General features: G+C 37.9%; 1 protein-coding gene across 7 annotated transcripts in view; it reads left to right on the forward strand.

Moving 5' to 3' along the window:
• Positions 1-24,866, forward strand: part of SYNE2 (spectrin repeat containing nuclear envelope protein 2) — a 317,663-nt gene that overhangs the window by 38,781 nt on the left and 254,016 nt on the right. For all 7 annotated transcript variants that reach the window (XM_065941349.1, XM_065941346.1, XM_065941351.1 and 4 more), the window contains exon 2: positions 13,631-13,759. In XM_065941349.1, coding sequence (XP_065797421.1) covers positions 13,681-13,759 — 79 coding nt within the window. In that variant the 5' untranslated portion in view covers positions 13,631-13,680. The remainder of the gene's footprint in view (positions 1-13,630; positions 13,760-24,866) is intronic.

Below are 24,866 nucleotides of genomic sequence, written 5' to 3' on the forward strand. Positions count from 1 at the left end.
ACATTGAAAAATATTAAAAAGATCTCACTTACTCAAAGCACATAAACTTCATCCTCCACTAATAAATTTTTCTTTCTCACCAATGGAGAACAACTTGCATTTGTGTCTCACTTTGTAAATTTCAACATGCTCTATATGTGTCTCATTATATCCAACAAGACTGACATTGTCCAACAATGTCCAGCAAGTCCGAGTTCATTTAACTCACTTATTTGTACTCTCTCTTATTCTAGAGAAAGTTTGAAGTAGTTTGCCGAGAAACATAGAATTCAATAGGAAAAAACTGGCAAGGATATTGCAGCAAGGAAAAAATGAGTAGATGCATGAAGCTGGCGGGGTAGTACCTTGTTTTCTGTAGTCATTTGTAGTTGCAGATCTGGGCTATACTAGCCAAAATAAAGAGAGGGACACTTTGTTTATAAAAATAACATGGTCATTAGATTGAAAGAATAAATGCTCAGGATCACAGTTTTTCTTGGTACTGAGACCTGAGAATTTTCCACAGTGTGTTCTCATAAAAGGAGGTTGTCCTCCTGAACTCCTGTGTAAGAAGTACAACGGTAGGTCTCTTTGACTGTTTTCTATAATATCCTGTTCGGTAAGGCTTACGGGATTATGCCAGAGTACATTTTAATAAAGTGATTCTCTGGGGGGAATAAAACAATACAGTTCAAGTTCACAGCTCCCTGGTGGCTGGACCAGATCCAAAGACCACATCCAGGAATGGAGAGTGTTCAGCCTTTCAGACGTTCCTCCAGGAATATTATTTCTTGTAATCCAGTGTTTTTAAATGCACAGCAGAGAACTTTGGGTTAGATTCTTTGGCAAGAACGTGAAAGCCTATGAGTTGGCTCAAACAGAATCATTTCACAGATGAAGAAACGGGACCTTGGAGAAGCTGATGATTTATCCAAGGCCATGAGGTCAGTGGCAGAGCTGGGACCAGGGCCAGGTTCTTCTAACTCTATGTCTAGGGCTCTTTCAACCATTTCATCTCTCCTGTCTAACCTCAGGAGAATTCTAGGTTCTTCCAATTCTTCATCTAGGGATCTTTCAACCATTTCATCTCTCCTATCTAACCTAAGAAGAATTTTATTGCAATTTAAAAATGTTTACAGTGAATATTTCTTAATGATGTTTTGTTTTATATCATATTTACCACTTATTATAAACTTTATTAATAACTTATTTGATTCATAATGGGTCAACAGATGGCAGAATAGTTTAAATGATCTGCAAATGTAAAATGATTCAAGAAGAGGAAATCAGTTAGGATATATGTTTTAGAGAATCATCATTTAATTTGTTGTTCAAGAAAATAACTATAGGTTTGGTCTGGAAAAAAAAACAAATGACTGTTTCTAACATATACAGTGTACAAAGTTAACATACAGATTTTAACTTTTTAGAAGAATGAATCATTAACTGTAGAGCTGAAGGCCCACCTTCTCTCTCCTTTGCCCTCCACCTTGGAGTTGGTGGGTGTCATTTCCCAGCATGTTTCTGTTTTTTTACCATATACATATGTGTGTTTAAAATTCACATGAAGTACATAGATGGCTTCATAGTGTATCAGTCCTTTTGTACTTTTTCTGCCCCTACCCCCCAAACATTTTAGTTTTTTAAAAAGCTTTTTATTTTGTATTGGAGTATAGCCAATTAACAAATGTTGTGATATTATTAGTTTCAGGTGAACAACGAAGGGATTCAGCCATACATATACATGTATTCATTCTCCCCCAAACTCCCTTCCCATCCAGGCTGCCACATAACATTGAGCAGAGTTCCAAGTGCTATACAGTAGGTCTTCAACATTTTAGTTTTGATGTATAACCTTGCTGATACTCGTCATTCATTTTAGCTTTGGAATAGTCTTTCCTTGTATGAATCAACTATAGTTTATCCAGTCTCCTACTGATGGGATTCAACTGTTTCCATTTTTTCTGTTATACATAGTTCTTCCTTGAGCCTTCTTGAAGATAAGTCCTTGTGTCTGTGTGCAATTTTAGAGCATTTTTTAACTGGTAGAGGTTGATTTAGTCACTAGTTGTTGCTCCTCTTATCTGAGCATTAGTCAGATGCTATGTGCTCCTGGGACATCCTTGCACCCCAATTATGTTTGGGTCATTTGCAGGCAGTGCTGATCCAGTCTTTGTGCCTCTTCAGTGCCCTCCAACTTCTTGTCTGCCTCTCTGCTTGGTTTGCTCATGTTCTCTACTAGGGCCTGTTCTAAGCACCTTCCATTTCTCAAGAACCCTATGCCACCCTAGCTCCTTCACACTCAAGAGATAAACTGACTTCTTATTTTCCTGAGAAAAATGAGGTCATCAGCTGAGAGCTCCCTCGATCCTTCTCTTCCAGACTTCTCAGCATTTCTACTTAGAATTTTCTGTGCAAATCACAAGTTCTTTGTGAAATGAATGGAGGTAGGAGTTTTTACAGAGGTTTCTCAGACCCCAAAGTGGAACTCTGTCTTATTAGGAGCTGCAAAAATCACTAATTAGTGAAAAATCACTAATTCAAATACCCTCTGCCATCAGCCTCCAGTTCTTCTAGCTTAATACCCAAAGTGAGTACCTCACTGTGACGGTTCTTCAGTTTCCCTCAGAGGTCAGTCTGTGTTTCTTCCTCTATCTGTTCACCTCTTCCTGTCTTCACGTCCCTGTTTCTATTTCACCCTCCTGTAGCTCCCACCCTGGCCCTCACTTCCAGAGCCCAGCTTTTTTCTGCTCGGATCTGCTGCGTGGCAGTCATCCTGGGAACTTCCCTTTATTCTTTCTCTGTTCTGTATTTACTCTGTTTTTCTCATGTTTACTTTAGTTTTCTATTTTGTTGGAACACTTCCCTTCCTCTTTCTGTTTTACTTTCTTATTAGGTTGGAGTAACCATTTCTAGCAGCTTTCTAAGAACCAGAGCATAGGAAATAAAGTTTTTAGAGCCTTGAATGTCAAGTAATGATTATTTTCTACCCTAACACTTAATTAAAACTTTAGTTGGATATAGACTATAGGTTGAAAATAACTTCCTATCTGATTTCTAAAAATTGTGGTAATACACAGATTTACCCATTTAACTATTTTTAGGTGTATAGTTTGGTGGTATTAAGTACATTCATATTGTTGTGTAACAACCATTACCACCATCCATTTCCAGAACTCTTTATCATGCAAAACTGAAAGGCTATACCTATTAAAGAATAGGTTAGCTAAATTTAATTAAAAGTTGATTAAAACAATTAACATCTCCCTCCTCCTCCCCCAACCTCTGGCAACCACCATTCTACTTATGTATCTATGAATATAAGTACTGTGGGGACTTCATATAAGTGGAATTATACAGTATTTGTCTTTTTGTTACTGGCTTATTACACTTAACATGATGTTCTCAAGTTTGCTGTCATGTTGTAGTATGTGTCAGAATTTCTTTCTTTCTTAAAGTTGAATAATAGTCTGTTGTATGTACATGCCACGTTTTGTTTATCCATTCACCGTGTATGAACACTTGGGTTGCTTCCACGTTTTACCTATTGTGAATAATGTTGCTGTGAATATGAGTAAAAAAAATCTCTTTGAGATTCTGCTTTCAGTTCTTTAGTGTATGTACTGAGAAGTGGAATTCCTGGATCATCACATGGTAATTCTATTTTAAATTTTTTAAGGAACTGCCATATTGTTCTCCATAGCAGCTGCACTGTTTTTACATTCCTGCCAAGGGTTCTGATTTCTCCACATTCTTGCTGACAGTTGCTATTTTTTTTTCTTTACAATAGTAGCCATCCTAATGGGTTTGAGGTGGTATCTCATTGTAGTTTCGGATTGTACTTCCCTTATGATTAATGATGTTGTACTCAAGACTGCTGCCCATTTTAATTGGGTTGTTCACTTTGTTGTTGTTGAGTTGGGGGAGTTCTTTATATATTATGGATGTAAATTTCTTATCAGGTATATAATTTGCAAATATTTTCTCCCATTCCATGGCTTGCTTTTTTACTCTGTTAATTGTATCCTTTGAGGAACAGAAATTTTAAATTTTATTGTAGTTGAATTTATTTTTTTCTTTTCTTGCTTGTGCTTTTGGAGTCATATCCAAGGACTCATTGTGAAATCCAATGTCATTAAGCTTTTGCTCAATGTTTTTTTTTTTAAAATAATTTTATTTATTTATGTCCTTATGACTGTTCTGGGTCTTTGTTGCTCCACAGTGAGCAGGAGCCATTCTCCAGTTGTGCACAGGCTTCTCATTGCGGCGGCTTCTCTTGCTGAGGAGCACAGGCTCTGGAATGTGTGGTCTTCAGTAGCTGAGACATGTGGGCTCAGTAGTTGCGATTCCCTGGGCTCCAGGCCACAGGCTCAGTAGTTGGTGGTGCATGGGTTTAGTTGCTCCGCAGCATGTGGCCTCTTCTCAGATCAGGGACCAAACCCTTGTCTCCTGGATTGGCAGGCAGAGTCTTTACTGCTGAGTCCCATGGGAAGCCCCTGTCCTATGTTTTTTTTTCCTAAAAGTTTCATAGTTTAAGCCCTTATGTTTAGATTTTCTCAAAATTTTTAAGATGTTTCTCACCATCTTCTCTCATCCAGTATGGCTTATACAGGGTCTGATGCTTTTCCAATTCTTTTTCCTTGGTGTATGGTCTGGTTTTCATACTCTGGGAGCTTCTTTACTCTTGCTATTCTGAGATTTTGCAGCCATGTGTTTTGCTGAGCGTCTTTAAAAATTTTTATTTTGTTGGTCACTCATTGTGCTTTTATAATGCTTGTTCTTTAGTTCTAGAAAATCTTGCATTGCTTCTTTGGTAATTTTCTCCCTCTGTTTTCTTATTTGGATGTTAGAGCCACTGGATTGGCCCTTTAAATTTTCTATTTTTTTTTTTTTCTATTTTTCTTCCTTTTGTTTATTGGAGATGTCCTATTTAATTTTCTAACCCTTTTATTGATCTTTTAAAATACATCACTTAAATTTTTTTTCATAGTACACTGTTCCTGTCTTATTGTCTTGCCAAACTCCATCTTCCTGGTCTGAGTTGATCCTGTTGACTTAATTTCCCATGGAACATGAAACATTTACTTTGAAAAAAAAATGGAGTATGCACAATCACCTGGATTCAGAATCAATGTCTGCTGTACATTTGATATCTCAAACCTGGAAATTTTGGTTTGCCCTCAAACCTGCTCCATCCTCAGCCTTCTCTGTCTGGCTCAACTCATGACTTCTCCATCCTTTCTGTTGCCTAGGTCAAAACTTAAGGAATCATTTTTTATTCTTATCTTTCTCTCACATGTGACATCAAATCAGTCAGAAAACCTTGTTGACACCATCGTCAACATATACTTAGAACCTGACCACTTACTCCTTCTGTTCATACAGCCCTAGTCTTAGCCATCATCATCTGGATTACTGTAATAACCTTATAAAATATCCAAAAATTTGAAAGAATTTTATATAAATAGCCATATTCTTAATTCCTAGATTCCACCTTTAACATTTTACCATGCTTGCTTTTTCATTTATTGTCTATCTATGCCTATCTGTCCACCCATTCTATGATAATCTTTTCATTAGTCTCCCTGCTTCATTCCTTGTCCCATATTTTGTTTCCATACATCAATCCAAATGATAGTTTTGAAACATAAGTCCAGTTGTATTGCTTCTCTCCTCAGAACTCTGCCATGGCTGCCCATTTCACTATTACTAACTCTGTGGTTTTTTGATCCTAAAAAGAAAAATTGCCTTGATAATTTTCAGATTCCTATGGAATTATGAATTCATTCTGAGTTTCTGTGTGGTATTGCCATTTGTTTCACTGACAGTGGAATTGACTTTTCTCTTTTGGAAGAAATAGAGCAAATGGTAGTACTTGTTCAGAGGGCTTCGATTAAAATCTTTATGTGTTCATTCCTGCCAAAGTAGTTTTCTTGCATTTTGTTTCCATTTCAGCATATGTGTAGGTGTGAGTGTTATAAACAAGACTAACTCTAATTTCACAAGGGCTTTCCAAAATTAGTTTTGTCTAATAGAATATGCTTTTGCTTTGATATTGTTAAAAATCAGTGGTTAAAGAAAGAACTAGTGAAATGTGTTAACATGCAGAACAAAACTTTAAAATACATCTCTTGTTATATAGTGCATTGTCATGTGAAGGAGAAAAGTGGACAAAATGTTGATTCTGTTTGTAACTAATATTGATAGCTTTTATAAGCTTTAAAATAAAGTTCATTTTATGGTGTCATTTCTAAAGAAAATCCAATTACCAATTTCATTTTTTCTTTCTTTTCTTTCCTACACTTGCTGGTTCTTCCAGGTTCCTCTTTTGTGTTTGTTTTGATCTCTTTCTTTCATTCTTGCAGGCTCTCCTTAAATGTCTGGTGATCTTTGGCAATACAATCATTCAAGAGTGAAGGATGAAAAAGTCAATTAATGGAAAATCCTAGTAGGGTGATTTGGCATGGAACTGACTTTCCTATTGAGGAACCCAAAATATCAATCTCTAGAGGTCTTTTCTAAGGGCTTTACTTTCTCCAGAAAAGGATCCTCTGAAATCCCACCTGTGGATAGAGCAAGTGGTTTGGGGAGCAGGTCCATTTACCAGTGATCATGAAGTAGGTGGGGCTGGTGAGGCCTTGGAGTCCTCCTGTTTCTGTGTATACTTGTCTGAAATCTTGCTACCAGACTTGATGTTCAACACCCTCAGTTCCATTCATTTTCAGGCCTGTGTTTCATCTTCAACTTCTGCAGTATCTCACTACCAATCCTAGACTTCTTTGGGATGCTTCAAAGATACAGGTGGAGAAGGTAGAGTTAATACAAAAGCCAGGAATCTTTGGCAGCAATTTAGGAACAAAGTAATGGGGTCGGGCTTCCCTAGTGGGAATCAGCCTGCAATGTGGGAAACCTGGGTTGGAAACATCCCCTGAAGGAGGAAATGGCAACCCACTCCAGTATTCTTGCCTGGAGAATCCCCATGGACAGAGGAGCCTGGTGGGCTACAGTTTATGGGGTTGTAAAGAATTCTAAAGCATGACTGAGCAGCTAAGCCCAGCACAATGGGATCATGGGCAGAGGTGATGGCAAAAGGAGTGAATATATATATATATATATATATATATATATATAAAACCCAAACCAATGCCACTACTTAAAACTTAAAGATCTCTCCAGGTTTTTTTGGGAGACTGGTGTTATGGTAGTAGCAAAGGCAGGGAACTTTTTGCTGGGGGGATGAGGAGCTTTAAAAAATTGGATTGTGGAGTACTAGGGCAGAATTTCTAGGTTAAAATAGGCCGATGAAAATGAAAAACAATTACTTCCTGAATGCACGCTTCCGAGATCTGTGCTGATTTCACACATCAGGTTTTATAGCATTGGAGGTTTTTATCCTTAAGTTTTTTTACTCTTCATTTTTATATTGTCATTAGCTTTTAATTTTTACTGCCAATTAAGAAATGGGCTAATCTGGATAAAGTCATTTCCTGGCTTGTAGTAAGCACTGTTTATATATTGTGGTACATCTACCAGAGTAAGCACTTAGTAGATGTTAGTTACTTCTGTAGTTTTTAGTTTCATGTGCTTCACTGAAATCCAGTAGGTCAAATGTGTATTATTCCCCTTCTGTAGCGGTGGACACTGCAGTTCAGAGCATCTGGGACTTGATTGGGGCTTCCCTGCTGACTCAGCTGGTAAAGAATCAGCCTGCAATGTGCGAGACGTGGGTTCGATCCCTGGGATGGGAAGATCCCCTGGAGAAGGAAAAGACTACCCACTCCAGTATTCTGGCCTGGAGAATTCCACAGACTGTATAGTCCATGGGGTCGCAAAGAGTCGGACATGACTGAGCAACTTTCACAAGGGCAACAGAAGACTCCTTCACTCAGAGTGCTGTTATGGTGGGTGGTAGTGGGTAGTTTGGGCTTCCCTGGGAGCTCAGATGGTAAAGTGTCTGCCTACAATTCGGGAGACCTGGGTTCGATCCCTGGGTCGGGAAGATCCCCTGGAGAAGGAAATGGCAACCCACTCCAGTATTCATGCCCGGAAAATCCTATGGACCGAGGAGCCTGCGGCCGAGGAGCCTGGGGGGGCTACGGTCCATGGGGTTGCAAAGAGGCGGACACGACTGAGCGGCTTCAGCTCAGCTCAGCTCGGCTCCATGGGTAGTTCAGCGCAGTTGCTATTGGCTGGTGAGTGACACTGCTTTGTTAAGTAGCAAGTGAAGCAATATCATATCCAGAGAACTGCTACATGTTTGTTTTCTATACGTATGGTAGATAATTAAGATTGATTATTTTGGCATTTTGTGCTGGTCATTAGAAAAATAGTATCTGAAAGCAGATGGAAGAGTGGACCTTAAAAATCAATGGATCTGGTAATTTATATCAATTGCTTCTGGTCAAATAAAGATGAAAAGATAAGTAATAACAGAATTAGGAAAAGTTAATGGAAAAAAGATGAAGAAACTTATTGCAAATATGTCATCAACTTTCTGCTGTGAGCTTGTAGGCAGACTGGAGTTAATAATTGCCAGTTGCTAGGACAAGCTCAATATCTTAACTGACAAAAGGGAAATCCTTTACTGTTCCTAGCTGGACCATAAATAACACGATGCAGCTGAAAGAACAGAAAAAAGAACAGGGAGGTACCCCAGGGAAAATGTTGACATTTAAACCACCCTGTTAAAGAACTACCTACGTGTACTTAACACATCCTGCTATATAGTACAGACACCTTCCAATCAGATTTTGAAGATGACATGGACGTCCCTTTCTCCCCACTGACAGTGCTTTTTTCAGTGCTGTTAGAACAGCAGGGCTCATTAGCAAACTGTATAATAATGAGAAAATGAAGCCTTTTGAACTACCAAAAGGACTTTTAGCAATCCTTTCTACAAATTTCTGACAAACTCAAGAGTTTTTCTAATATCCCATTTGTATCAAGAGAGTATTTTTCTCTTTATGAAGCTATAGATACACAGTTTTCATAGCAAATGGATTGGAGAACTGACCTTGAACTCAGTAATACCTTATTCCTCACTTGTCATTTCATCAAAATAAAAGTGTTTTTCTTATTGCAGCGGAAATAGGCATTCATCATTTGAAATTTTAAAAATGCAGATAAGTGAAAGGAAGAAAATACTTAATAAAAATCACTAATAATTCCATCAATTAGAAATGATTTCTATTCAGATTTCACTTTTGAGTTGTAAAAATTCTAGTCATAATAATCTGAAGTAAATGCCAAGATTTCTCTTAAAAAGGGAAATGCTCTAGTGTTTTGAGGTTTTAGAGATACCAGATGCATATTAAGATATATTGCATAAGCAAACCACAGTCATTTCAAAAGAGCTTATGCCATTTGTAAAAGCACATGCATTAATTTACATGGATTTTAAAAATACAGTTTCGTGTGCTTCTACTTGATCTTTGAGTCTTTAATGCCACTACATGAATTCTTTACCTAATCTCTGGTATGTTCCTGAAGGTGATTCATTATTTTCCTTCTGAACCCTGATGTTATATAATTGTAACCTTTATTTGAAAAGGCAAAATAAGGCCATGAGGACTGCATGAGAAGACACCGTGTTTGTCTTGTAATCCCACCTATGAAGGCAGCCTTTGTGCTCCGCACGGGGAAGTCGGAAGGCAAATGACAGGATGGCCCTCAGGATTTTGACTGATGGACGCTTGTGACTCATTGAGTACCTAGTCCAGCCTCATTCCTCTTTCTGCTTTCCCTTTCTCATACTATTTCTAGCTTCTCAATTTGGATCCAGACACATCTCTCAAAGCTTTTCTTCTCTATTCTGTTCCAGTTTTTCACGAGCCCCATTTAATAAGTATATTCCTCTATGGAGATGTTAACTGTTTCTCACCCAAAACAGTTATGCTGGAAATGTCATCATACCTTGTCTTCAGTCAGATCCTCCTGACTTCTGTAGCATGTTTTGATAAATAATTGTACTAAAAAAATATTTGGATCAATAATCTAGCACTTGTAATTGATTCCATCTTCATAGCTTGGTTTTACTTTTTTCTTTTTTTTTAAATTTTTTGGCTGCACCCCAGCTTGCAGGACCATAGTTCCCCAACCACAGGCCCTTGTACCCCAACCCAGGCCCTTGGCAGTGAGAGCACAGAGTCTTTTTTTTTTTTGTATTTTATATTTTTTTTAATTTTTATTTATTTTTTTCCATTTATTTTTATTAGTTGGAGGCTAAGTACTTTACAATATTGTAGTGGTTTTTGCCATACATTGACATGAATCAGCCATGAATTTACATGCATTCCCCATCCTGAACCCCCCTCCCACCTCCCTCCCCATCCCATCCCTCTGGGTCATCACAGTGTACCAGCCCTGAGCACTTGTCTCATGCATCCAACCTGGACTGGGGATCTGTTTCATACTTGATAATATACATGTTTTGATGCTGTTCTCTCAGAGCATCCCACCCTCGCCTTCTCCCAGAGTCCAAAAGTCTGTTCTATACATCTGTGTCTCTTTTTCTGTCTTGCATATAGGGTTATTGTTACCATCTTTCTAAATTCCATATGTATGCGTTAGTATACTGTATTGGTGTTTTTCTTTCTGGCTTACTTCACTCTGTATAATGGGCTCCAGTTTCATCCATCTCATTAGAACTGATTCAAATGTATTCTTTTTATTGGCTGAGTAATATTCCACTGTGTATACGTACCACAGCTTTCTCATCCATTTGTCTGCTGATGGGCATCTAGGTTGCTTCCATGTCCTGGCTATTATAAACAGATCACGGAGTCTTAACCACTGAACCGCCAGGAAGTTTCCTGGCGGTTTTTATTTACATTTTTTAGAAACTCTAGAAAAATTCATAAAATTGTTACATTTTATTGACTTGTTCATTAATAAATTTTCACTGTTAAAAACAGAAATGTCTGAGACAAATAGTTATTTTTAAGGTCTATATTTTCTTTTTACAAATACTGTTTTTTCCTATGACTTTCAGATAGAAAACAGTGGATCCTACATGCCAGTCTAGTACAGGAACATTTTCTTGATTCTCTGGTTATCAATTTGCTGTTTTAAGTTTTTTCTCCTACATTTGATATTTTATATTTATTTAATATTGAATGGCAATGAGTAGCTCTCAGAGACATTCTTATTAATATCCCTGTATTATCCTAATAATGCTTACAGGACTGTTTGGAGTGAGATGCTATTTTATATTAAGTACACTGCTGGTATCACATCTGTCTCCAGATTCGCGTGATGGGGCGTGCCCTCTTCTTTGCTTTCATAGCACCTTCTATATACATTTCTTAGAAGATTTTTTTCAATATGTGTTCATTTGTCATTCTCAAAAGATTGAATTCCTTAAGAGCAGTGCATAGCATATATAAATGCTAGCTGTGTAAGTGAAAGAAGGAATTAATGAAATGTAAAGAGTTGACTCATTAGAAAAGACCCAGATGCTGGGAAAGATTGAAAGCAAAAGAAGAGAGCAGCAGAGGATGAGATGGTTAGAGAGCATCACTGACTCAATGGTTGTGAATCTAAGCAAACTCTGGGAGATAGTGAAGGGTAGGGAAGCCTGGTGTGCTGCAGTCCATGTGTCACAAAGAGCTGGACATTGTTGTTAGCGATTGAACAACATAAAAGCTAGCTCTATGAGGTACCAACGTGTTTTAGCTAGGAGCATGAACTCTGAAACCAAAACCACGTGGATTCAAATCTCAACTCCATCATTTAGTACTGTGTGTCCACGGACAGGGCTTCTCTGGTGGCTCAGCTGGTAAAGAATCTGCATGCAGTGTGGGAGACCTGGGTTCGATCCCTGGGTTGGGAAGGTATGTTTATGACATTTGTGCATCTCAGTTTTGTCATTTCAAATATGGGATAATTACAGTACCTAACTCATACAGTTGTGCTTAGAACAGTATCTCTATATAGTAAGTGCTGTGTAAGTGTTTGCTACTATTGCTATTGTCCTTTTATTTAATAGCTCTGGCATGGAATAGCAGGTGCCTTTAGGAAATCAATTCTGGAATTCAGGTTTTCTGCTGTCATCATGAAGAAGTAGTTCTTTTCACTTTGGGTTCAGGAGCTCTCGGTATGGAAAGAGGCAGTGGCAGTCTTCAGCACATCAAAAACTGAGGACATTTGTACCTTTATCAATCATCAGGCTGCACAGACTGGCCAGAACTAACAAGGAACTTTTCATTTCAATCAGCATTGTATCAACTTAGGATAGGAACAATGTTACCTCAGGGAGACTCTGATTCATCTTACTTCTGAGGATAAAGCAAATTAATTATTAATTAATAAGCATAGTTTATTTGCTTTTATAGGTAAAAATCTTTTAACAACAGTGATTCATAGGAGAGATGATAAAGGAGTTTTAGATGATAAACAGAGTAGGAAGACAGGATTGAAAGATTTTTGAAGTCTGGCTCTATTGTTGGATATTTAATGATTTTTGTTCTTGTCATTTTGAAAAAGTGGTCTAATTAGATATGACTGATTGTATCTAGCTCTTGGCCTCAGGTTTATTTATTTTTTAGTTCCCCTCCTCAACATTTTGTTTTGAAGAATCTCTAATATACAGCAATGTTGAAAGATTTAACTGAATACTCATGTATTCAACACAAAGATTCTGCCATTATTGGTTTTCTATACTTTGTTGGTCACCTATCTGTACACTTACCCATTCCTCTTTCCATCCCTGATACATTTTGTGTTCTTGTATATTTGATTAGGTTTATTTTGATAAGAAAGGCATCATCTGAATGGGAGAAGTCAATGATTTATTTTCAGCCCCCAGGATAGTAATAGTAGCATACACATGCATGAAGCAGTACTTTTAAAAAGTTGATGGTAAGAATTACTCTTACTGGAAGGATTTCTTAAGAGTCAAAGTGGGGGTAGAGTAAGAAATGTGAGAGCAAGTGAGAGTGAAAGTCGCTCAGTCCATGGAATTCTCCAGGCCAGAACACTGGAGTGGGTAGCCTTTCCCTTCTCCAGGGGATCTTCCCAACCCAGGGATTGAACCCAGGTCTCCTGCATTGCAGGCGTATTCTTTACCGGCTGAGCCACAAGAGAAACCCAAGAATGCTGGAGAAAAAATAAGGACTTGGGAAAATAATTCAATATAATAGGTAACCCATGAAAGCATTCTTTTTCATACAGTATTTTTAGTTTCACTTTGCAAACTACACAGACCCAATTGTTATTGTTCCCAGTAAATGACAACCATCATGGAGCAAAAAAGGAAATAAGTTAAATGAAAAGTTTTAAAGAAAATCCCTATACGTGGAGGCTAATAATATAATGCAAAGACCTAAGATATCAGTCTGTGTCAGCTTTACATCCTCTGGACAACTTAAGGAATATAACTGTGTAGCTTTCCTTTTCACTGCTAGTACAGAATCCACAATGCTAGCCCTTGTGGAGTTCTGCCTGCAACTCTAAAGGGCCTGAATAGGTCATAGGGCAAAATCTTGATTATGATTCAGAAAAGAAGGCGTAGTCACTTTGTTCCTCATAAACTAAGCTAATACTCACTAGAAAGCTGTGATTCTTTTGGAGGGTGATTTCTGGTTGCTGTGCATGTTTACTGGAAACGCAGAGCTGCAGAGTACTAATGAGCATTTATCCCTTCTATTTTTAGTTCACTTCTTTAACTGAGATGGACATGATATAATCTCACTGAGTCAAAGGATGGCATCTAGTCCTGTGCTTCCCACCGAAGGCCAACAGGTTTCCTTGGACATTGATGATCTCCATTTTTCATTGCAAGGTAATTAAGACTGGTTGGGGTAACCCCATGGCAACTATGCAAACCTCACTGTCATCTGTTCACAAATTGTACGGCTTTCTGTCTCTATTATGGTAAAATCTATACATGTTGTTGTGTTAGTTGCTCAGTTGTGTCTGACTGTCTGTAACCTCATGGACTGTAGCCTGCCAGGCTCCTCTGTCCATAGAATTTCTAGGCAAGAATGCTAGAATGCATAGCCATTCCCTTGTCCAGGGGAATCTTCCTGACCCAAGGATCAAACCCTGGTCTCCATTGCAGGCAGATTCTTTACTGTCTGAGCCACTAGGGAAGCCCAAAATGTATACATATGTCTGTATTTTTCCATTTGTAGAAGCTTTAAGTATACTTCAGTATCTTTATTGCCATCTCAGCGACTTGGGAAAATATGGAATACCTAAAAGGAATTTGGTATTTTGGTTTTTGAGTCTTCAGTGCATGTGTTTTTTTTGCAATGAAAATTAAATAGTTAATCATAGTTCGCTTGTCATTGTTTACACTTATTTTACATCTTTTTGTAAATCCTCTTTTAAATGTAATATGCTTTTATCCTAATAAAAAGAAATAACAGGAATACTAAAAGTGAATGAACTTTCAGTCACATGAATTATATGTGAATTTATGCGACTACTGTGTGTTTTTTTAATGCTTCTTGGCAGTCTTTGTTATGTATTTTGAAAATTCATTAGTCACTAGACTCTACCTTTGTTGCAAATCTTGGAGCTGAGTAAAGTTAGTGTAGAAAAAATAAGGCTATAGCAAGTCTTTGAAAATATTTATGTAACTCTGTGTTTTAAAGTAGTATAAAGATTATTGACAATATTACATAACATTCTTAGAATATTACTTAGAAGCCATAGCCACAGGTTTGAGTCACTTGTTTTTTAAAATTTTAAATTTATTATTCAAAAATTGAAATATAATAGACATACAACAATGTATCAGTTTCAGGTATACAATATAACAATATTCAATGTTTGTTTGCTATGTGAGATAACCACCAATATAAGTCTAATTAACATCTGTCATCATACATAGTTGCAGAATTTTGTTCTTGTGATGAGGACTTTTAAGATTTACTCTCTTAGCAACTTTTAAATATGTAAAATAGAGTATTGTTAACTATAGTTGCCTTGCTTTGCATCATATTTATTTGAATCATGTATGATAAAAGTCCCCGAAAGACCTTTTTGATATCTCTTTTTAATTAAAAATGTATTTTGAATGATTAGCTTCTTGACTTTAGGGGTTAGTGGCTTTTAAAAATAAACATCATATCATCTGTATAGGCTCAGAAGCATAATATGTTGAGTACTTAAAGTAAGAATTTTTAAAAGCCTCAGTAAGTACATTTTTATGGTGTCATATACTCTTCCTCAGTAGTTGGAATCAGTTTTCCATTTATCTGAAAAACCCAATGTTCTTGTTTATTTCTAATGTTTTGGTTGCATGTGAATAACAATAAATGATGTGACCTAAAATGTGTCAGGAAGATAGTGCATCAATAAATGATCAGGTAAATCCAGTTTCTTTCTTTTTCCTGAATCAGTTGATCCTGGTATTTATTTATTTGTTTTTTCCTTCTGGTTTTATTGAGATATAATTGATGTACAGCACTGTATGAGTTGAGGGTGTACAGCCTAATGATTTGACTTACATATATCATGAAATGAATATCATGGGTTAGTGAACACCCATCATCTCATATAGATGCAAAATCAAAGAAATAGGAGAAATTTAGTTCTATTTGATGAGAACACTTAGAATTTACTTTCTTAACAACTTTCATATGTACCATAGAATAGTGTTAATTATATTTATCATATACATTACACCTCTGATACTTATTTATCTTAGACCATAACTAGAGTTAATTTAGTGGTTGTTTTGAAACTTACAGAAATATTTAATTACTATGCTATGTAACAGGAGCTAATATAGTGTTGAAAGTCAGTAAAACTTCAGAAACAACCAATCAAACATACAAACTCATAGGAAGGGATCAGACTTATTACCAGATGTGGCAGTGGTGGTGGAGTTGGCTGAAAGCAGTCACAAGGTGCAGACTTCTAAAGGTAAGCCTAATTTCAAATGCTGGCTCTGACACGTATCAGTTCTTTGAACTTGGATAAGAGACTTTATCTTTGTTGAGTCTCAGTTTCCTCATATTTAGAATATGGATGATAGTGCCTATCTTGCCCCTGTGCTTTGAGAATGACCACTATTCAAGCTTAGCACAGTGCCTGCCAGATACAGAGTAGGGACTCAGTAAATGCATCGTAACTTCTCTGTATATATTGCAGTTAAAGTCTTTGTTCCAAAGGACTTTTGTCCAGGAGCACAAGGCTAGAGTAGAAACTGTGTGCTGGACAGGAAAAAAATTGTAAACCAGAAGTCTGGTTTTCATTGACTTTTGTTTTGTTTTGACATTTCTATTCAACGCCGGGAAATAGTGGAGGTCAGAGGAGCCTGGTGCGCTGCAGTCCATGGGGTCGCAAAGAGTCAGACATGACTTAGCCACTGAACAACAACAAAAACAGTTCCATCACATGTACAATAAAGTCTAAACTTCTTGGTGTGGCTCACACATACTGTCTGCTGTGCACCCTCCCCTCTGCCCTCGTCTCCTACAAGCACCCTGCTCTCCAGCCCCACGGTCCCCTGAGGGGTGGTACCCACACCACCCCACCCACCGTTTTTGTGCTTTTGTTAAGGTGGTTGTCGCTCCCCTGCCATCCCCTCCCACAGGAGTCCAGCTCATCCAGTCCTCCTATGTCCCTGTCCATCCCAAACTTAGCCAGACTCAGCCTCCTCCACAAGCCCCACTCTTCCTCTGGCTGAGATTTACGCTTCTCTTTTCTCCCATAGCACCTACTTTAGCACTTACAATAGTGTTCATATTGTAAGTGTATATTTAAAAATGCTTTCTTCCCCACTGCAGAGTTTTATGTAGCATGCTCTAGCTTACATAGCACCCTTTCCTACATTATCTCATTTGATCCTCACACCCACGTTGTAAGGTAGATATTTTATCTTCCAGATACAGGGAGGGAAACTGTGGCTCCCAAAGGTGGAATTACCCTCCCAGAGTCACACAGCTAGGGAGCAGCAGAGGTGGGTTTTGACCTGGAGGCTAGCTCTCTTTCCACTACACCACACCCACTCTGACACAGTTCAGAGAACAATCTGAAAGAGGGGATTTCCCTAACAACTTTCTTTGGAAAGTGCATGTAAATCTTAGCCTTATTTTAGTCAACCCATGGCAAACTTTTATTTTTAAAATTTTTACAGCCATCTTTCACATCCTGACTATGGATGGGCATTTTTAAGTAACAATCTCAGGTTCACAAATAGCTCAAAATAATTATTAAATTACTGGTGAGTGAGTGTTTGCTGTAGTATGTTTTTAATAATATTTGGTTATTACAGTTTGCTTTACAATAGGAGATGAATGTGGGCTGTTTGGCAGTGGAAATGTGATATGTGCTGCCAGTGTGAATGATTTGCCTTCATGGTCTCTTTAGAGGAATGTGGAGCTGGGTATATTGCTCTATAGGGGGAGAGGTGGAAAGCCAATACTATAATGTAGTTGGCTTTACACGGAACAAGAGCTGCTCACATTAGCTACGTACCCTCAACTGAGGAGTTCCCGTGACTGTAGAATGAAGGCTTAACTGTGAAATGAATGGGTTTCCCAAAGTTAAGTTCTGTATCGTTATTAGCAGATTTACAATGATTCTTATGGGCTGAATTCTTTCTTGTTGAAAGAGAGAAAGAAAGCAAGGAGGAAGAGAAGAAGGAAGGAAAGAACTTGTATGTACTTCTGACGGTAACTTTGGTTTCATTGCAGGATTGTTAGCTATGTAGACAAAAAATTGATAGATAACATTATGAACATTAGTTACTTCCAAACTGCAGGCTGTTGGCAGTAGTCTTAAAAGCATTCAGCTCTGTCCACTTTGTAAGCCGACTTGTATTTCACAAAATTCACACGTGCTTAATGATCCTTAGAGTAATAGGAAAAAGAGATTTTATGTAAAATGAAAGGCTCAGGATGACTGCTCATGAGAAAGTTTTTTCCTCCTCATTTCAGAGCCTTTTTAAAAGGAAGAAAGAGGCCTATTTAACTAACAATGCCTGTTTTATTTTATCCAAAAACTTATTTAAAATGAGGCAATTACTGCCACACCTTGCCTACAAATAATATGCTCAAGGAAAGATTAAAATGTCTGCATTGCAATGTGGTGAATCATTGTTGATATGCTATGAAAACGGGTATCTTATGTGTGCAGGGCCAAAAAGGCATCAGACCTAAGGAATCAGGCAGTGCCTTGCTGAAATTCATAGAGCAGGACAATAAACAAGTAGCTTTGTCTTTCTCTTTGTTCATCATCTGTGTGATCTTTGAGAAAATTTCTTTATGGAGGGATTTTTAAGGGTCCTTTTCGTAAAGAGAGATTTGTGTTCTCTTAGTGTAATGAGGATAACAGCATTGAAATGGTTGGATTTGGGGGAGGAAAAGGAAATGGAATTTGTAAATTTGAGCAGATTAATGTAAAAAAATGGAATTTATGTTAGTTTAGTGCATTTTGTACTACTATGGATGGTGCACATTTGAAATAAATTATATATATGAAAGTTCAAGCTATTTAAAAAGGGAAATAAATGGCTGCTATTTGCTTAAATGAAGTTTTCATTATAGAACTTCTTTACACCTTTCCATTGGATTTCTTACTTGGCAAAATAATAGATGCTTCCTTCCCTTTTATCCTAAGAGGATAGTAACTACATTTTTTTTTTTTTTTTTGGTCTGAAATAACATCTCTGCTAAGCTTGTCAGGTGGGAAAGTTATGTTCAGAGGGTAATTCTTTGATGTATCGGCCAAATATGATTATAGAAGCAGTAAGGGGTAAAGTTGAATGATACCACCGAGTTTTCAAGTTGTATGGGATTTTCTTTGCTATTCTGTTTAATTTTGAGACTAAAGGAGGAATCCCTTCAGTAGCATTTCTGAGATGAAGATTCTGGAGGGAGTTGAATGCAAGCTCAAGAAGTTTGAGGATTATGCTTTTAGGTAGCGGGTAGCTATGGGACTTGAGAAGGAGAGGACAGGGTTCGTGGTCAGGATTTTGCCCTAGGAGACTAATCTGACTTTGAGGTATGGGAAGACTTGAGAGGGATGAGAAAGTGAAGTTGGAGAAACTAACTAGAGAGTTCTACTCAGTACTCTGGGGTGACCTAAATGGGAAGGAAATCTACCAAAGAGGGGATAAATGTATAGGTATGATGATTCATTTTGCTGTTTAGCAAGAAAGTGACACAACACTGTAAAACAACTGTAGTCCAATAAAAAGTAAGTAAAAAATAAGAACTTTGCAAATATCTGGGTGTTGGGTAATATTGGCTTGGATTCGAGTGACAGCAGTGAGTAGGAAAGTTTGGGACAGATAAGAAACTGTTAGGTGGACTCTGCAATTATAATATATAGTATAATATAATATGATGATGCAAATATTTACTATGGATAATAAGATGGAGTAAGATGGAGAAGAGCCAAAGTGAGAAGCTGAGCTGCTTGAAATAAAGCAGTAGCAACTAAAATGTCCAAAGACCTCCCTTCTGATTTAGTGTGTTTTCACTATTATAATAGCATCAAATAATAAGACCATTAAATACTACTTTATATCAATGTGTTTAAAATAAATCGTTGTAAATAAAAGATCCTGTTTTCAAAGAAACTCTTTCTTGAGAATTTCCTATGTCGTGGAAAGCTTAAAAGCATAACACAGGTAGAGGACCCATTTGAAAGTAAAATAGTGAGTGAAACTGACACCTGGAATTTAACACAATATTTTAAATCAACTATACTTCAAAAAAAAAAGTGGAATTGACTGACTAGGCTGACTCATCTTGTGATATTTTAAGTGGCAGCTGTGACAATTTTGAATTATTTTGGACAATTAATATATTTCATATTTAAGTTTTCTTTTTAACACATAAATATGATAATTTGGGAGCCATAAAAGGACACAAGAAATTTATATACCTGGAGCATATTGTTTTGTTTTGAAAAATTAGGTGGGCCCATGATTCCTCATTAGAACAACAGTATTCAAATACAGAATATCATCATCCATTAGACAAAGGACTAGGAAGGAGTGTGGATTCTATTACCTTTGCACCATATGAGGAATTAACTGTCATGCAGTCCTGCTAAAATGCTGCTGCTGCTGCTGCCGCCGCCAAGTCGCTTCAGTCGTGTCCGACTCTGTGCAACCCCACAGACGGCAGCCCACCAAGCTCCCCATCTCTGGGATTCTCCAGGCAAGAACACTGGCATGGGTTGCCATTTCCTTCTCCAATGCAGGAAAGTGAAAAGTGAAAGGAAGTCGCTCAGTTGTGTCCGACTCTTAGCGACCCCATGGACTGCAGCCTACCAGGCTCTTCCGTCCATGGGATTTTCTAGGCAAGAGTACTGGAGTGGGGTGCCATTGCCTTCTCCGCTGAAATGCTGGTGGGTAGTTAATCATCTGCATGAACCTGTATAAAACCACATTCAGCCAACTTACTGTCTTGTTTCAAACAGTGCTCATATGTTTTATTTAGTGCTGTTATCTTCCAGATGACATATTCTAAAAGATTGAAAAGCCGTTTGTGCCTTCTGAGTAGACATTGCTTTGTGGACTGAGCAGTGAAATGTGTCTCTGTAGTTATTAATCTAATTTATTCATGATTTACTGAGTATCTATCTGAAGGATGGCTTTCAATTTAAATATAATTTTTAATAATATTAGAAAATATTTATGTTCATTGAGTTAGATTGCAAGCATAATTACGTGATGTAATGTTGAATTTTATTCAGTTGTTCAGTAAACACTGGATGCCAACCATAGGTAGGAGGTGAAGGCTGCAAAGATGAACAGACTGAGCACCTTCCCGAGATGTGCAGCCAAGCTGTGCTTTTGCCTCTTGATGTCAGGGGAAAGTGACATCAAAAAATAATACAAATAAGAACTTCACTGGAGTTTTTGCTACTGAACCCTCTGTAATTGTTTCTTATACGAAGTTTCCTTTCGTCTTTGAACCTCACTTGTTCTAATCAGACATCTGAGTTCCTCTAAGTGTGTGTTAGGTACCCTGCATAGGAAATCTTGTATCTTTATTGCCAGTGAAATTTCTGACATGTTTTAGGCTTTTAATAAACAACTGTGTAATGAAAAAATGAGTGGCCTTTCCAATATAAAAGTATAAATAAGGAGTTTGGGATTAATATATACTCACTACTATATATGAAAAAGATAATCAACAAAGACCTACTGTATAGCACAGGGAACTCAGTATTCTGTAATAACCTATATGCGAAAAGAAGCTGAAAAAGAACGGATGTGTGTATAACTGAATCACTTTGCTGAACATCTGAAACTAAAACAATATTGTCAATCAACTATATTCCAATATAAAGTAAAAATTTAATTTAGAAGGAAAAAATATATATAAAGTACCCTGAATTTGAAAAATTGTTCTGTGTTCAGAAAACTTAGGATAGAAATAGAGATTTCTTTAGAAACAAGGCAGTGAGGTGTGTATGTGATGTTTAAGGGCTCAATAGTGTTTTAGTATCATGTTTCTCAGAGAAATTCTATCCAGCCTTATGACAGTGAGTGAATGAAGCTGTGTTAAGTCTGAGAAAGAGGAATAGATTTAATAAAATGCTTTTGAGTAGAATTTCTGGCCTTTTGCACTCAGGTCCCCACTGTGGGATTTTGATGGAACTGATGAATGAAGAGTAAGAAATGTGCAGACAGTATTTTTGCTCCTCTAACCAAGGCAGACTGCTTCATTATTACGAATAAAAGCAAATTATCTCTGGCTTTCTTTTTTTTTTTTTGCCAATTAGATGATTACACCCAGAGAAATTAATTAAGTTATATAGTGCTGTACTGTTCCAACAGAAAACCTTCCAGAAAATTCCTGAAATCATAATAGCTGAGGTCTTTGCTATTTTTTTTTTTTGGAGGATTATTAACCTTCATATTGTAAAGCTTCATAATCTTAAAAATATTTCAATTAAATGAAAAACACAAGAGCTCTTTAAGAAGTAGTGTTTGCGGTGAACAGTATTTTTCAGGGAAAGGTCACTTCCCCCCCTCCACCGCCACCCCTTAGTGGTATATACTGTTTCGTCTTCTGGGAACTTTGGTTCTGTTTTTGCCAGGAGTTTGGGGATAAGCTTACTTTATTCTGGGTCAGTTACATTTTGAAAAGTAGGGCAAGATAAATCCAGGGTCATTTAAGAGTCCTGTTAAAGTAGGTTAACAAAGATCTCATTCATTCCTTATAGAAATCAGAATCCTTTTTAATTAGTCCCATGGGAGATACAAGATTTTTCTGAGCATTTGTGTATGCCTGTGTGTTGAGAGGGGGTGTACTTATTTGGAGCTTTAAGTAGTATGTTAGAAAAAATAAAACTCAAAATGATTTCCCCTTAGGAAATGGTAAAGTTTGAAATAAATACGAGAGATTAATTTACAACCATTTAGTGGTTTTAATGTGTGATTTTATACTCTAAAAATCAGAGGTCACTGTAAATATGCCTCTTCAAGGGATTACGTCCCTCATCTGGTTTCATCATTGGTGATTATAATTCTTCCAAATGGTTCCATTTTTCTAGAACGTTCAGAGAAACTTGGTAAAAGCTAACTGATGTTCGTTGTTCTCAGTATGTATGGGAGATGAAGACGACTGGTAGCCACCAGGTATTTTTAGAGTCATTTAAAATGGTAGATAAAGGCTGTGAATGATTTATTAGAGAAATGCAGTGAGTGACGTTCTCAATGTGTGTATCTTTACAGGAGAGGTATAAGAGTCTGGGTGAATAATCTCTCCTGGTCAGCCTCTCTTGGTCATTGATGGTCTATGAAGTGACACGTGTTGAATGAGCATGGGTAGAAAAGGGACAAGAGTGGCTGCACACACTTGCTGCCTGCCTCTGGGCTGGGGCAGCACCCTCAGGGTCTGCTTTGGTCCTTGCAGCCTTTGCTGCACAGAGGACTGCCAGTCACATGGGCGGTGAAATGTTATGCAGTCAAAGGCACTTGGTTCAAATACAGAACACAAGTGGCCCCTCTCAAATTTGAGTAACATGTAAGGTCTTTCCAAAACGTTGCCGTTGTTGGCCCTGTCTTCAGTTAAGGATATTCATAGTGGGAACTAGGCCTGCTGTGTGCCTCTGTCTGCCTCAGTTTGAATGTTTACTTGGCAGAACTTACAGGGTGGTTTGAGATCTTCCAAACAAAATGTTTCAAAAGTACAGGTGAATTCGCACTGAACTGCTTCTTTGCGTAATTACAGTTTTTATGAATACAGGTCAATCTATTCATTAATATATTCATGCAACATATCCTTGAAACCCCTCTTGTATCAAGGACTATTTTTTTTTTAAATCAAGCACTCTTTTGGGTTGCGAGATTATTGAGGTGAATGACTCCAACAAACTTCATGTGTCTATGATGCTTGCATTTCAGTTGGAAAGACAAACAATAAATAATTAACAAAAAATATCAAATATTAAAAATGAACTTATGTAATTGTTGTTTGGGTGTCTTCTTTAGATCAGGTTGTCAGAGAAGGAGAAGACACTTAAGGAGAGATTGAATAACACGATGGAGCTGCTGTGCAAAGAACTTGGGAAGAGCATTCTAGTCTGAGGCAATGGCTTCAGAAAAAAACTCAAAAATAGACACAAACTTGGTAAATTTGTGGAGCCAAGGGAGACTGGTGTGCTTGGATTGTGGTGGACGAGGGACAGTGTGATTGGTATTGGAGAGCAAGGCAAGGCAGAGCTGGTCAGGCAGGGATTCGTCAGCTCTAAGGTTAAGGTGTGTGGAAGGGAAACCTTTGGAAAATATTAGTCAAGGGAGTAACATGATCTGATGTACATTTTCCAAAAAATCAGTCTGGCTGCTGGGTGGAGAGGGGATTATCTGGGAGTGGGAGGGGAAACAGGAAAGCCAGCTTTGTCGTAGCCGTGGTGAGATATCATAGATTTTGGACCAGGGTGGTAGCCATGGATGAAGAACCATGGATTTTTTTTTTCCAAAGGATATTTGTGAACGTTGGGATGTGTGAGGGTGAATCATAGGAAAAATTAAGGATAATTTCTAAATTTTTGCCTTGAGCAATTGAGCATTTGGTTATATAGTTCATTATGATGAAGTTTGGTGGATAAACAACTTTTGGGGGAAATCAAGCATTTAGTTTTGCCATGATAGATATGAGATGCTTATTTGATATCCAAATAGAGATGTCAAGTAGATAACTGGATGTAAGGATTCGGAGTTCTAGAGACTTGACAGCTATTAGCATATGGCTGGTGTACTTACATTAAAAGCCACAGATTGATTGAGATCACCTCTGGAACTAGAGGAGTCCTTTTAGGTCTTGCGGTGTTCAGAGGTCAAACAGAAGAGAGAGGAGCAGGCAAAGAACACTGCTGCTGCTGCTGCTAAGTCGCTTCAGTCGTATCCGACTCTGTGCAACCCCATAGACGGCAGCCCACCAGGCTCTCCCATCCCTGGGATTCTCCAGGCAAGAACACTGGAGTGGGTTGCCATTTCCTTCTCCAGTGCAGGAAAGTGAAAAGTGAAAGTGAAGCCGCTCAGTCGTGTCTGACTCTTAGAGACCCCATGGACTGCAGCCCACCAGGCTCCTCCGTCCATGGGATTTTCCAGGCAAGAGTACTGGAGTGGGGTGCCATTGCCTTCTCCAAAAGAACACCGAGGAGTGGTCAAAGCCAAAGAAGGAAAACTAGGCAAGCTGATGGGCTGGAAACCCCTCCATGAAGCTATTTCAACAAGAGGGTATGGTCAACTGTGTTGGGTTGACAAATGGCCACTGGATTTGGGCTCATAGAGTCAGTTCGTGGCTCAGACACATTCTCTACACTCGGGTGGTGAGGTGGAGGCCTGACTGGAGTGAGTTAAGGAGAAAATGAGAGGTGAGGGAATGGAAGCAGTGACTTAATACTTCAAGAAATTTGGATGGTATCAGGTACTTGTTGAAAGAAAACATAGGATTTTTTTAAAGTAA

Source organism: Muntiacus reevesi, chromosome 7, assembly GCF_963930625.1.
Source record: "Muntiacus reevesi chromosome 7, mMunRee1.1, whole genome shotgun sequence".
NCBI classification, from domain to species: Eukaryota; Metazoa; Chordata; class Mammalia; order Artiodactyla; family Cervidae; genus Muntiacus; species Muntiacus reevesi.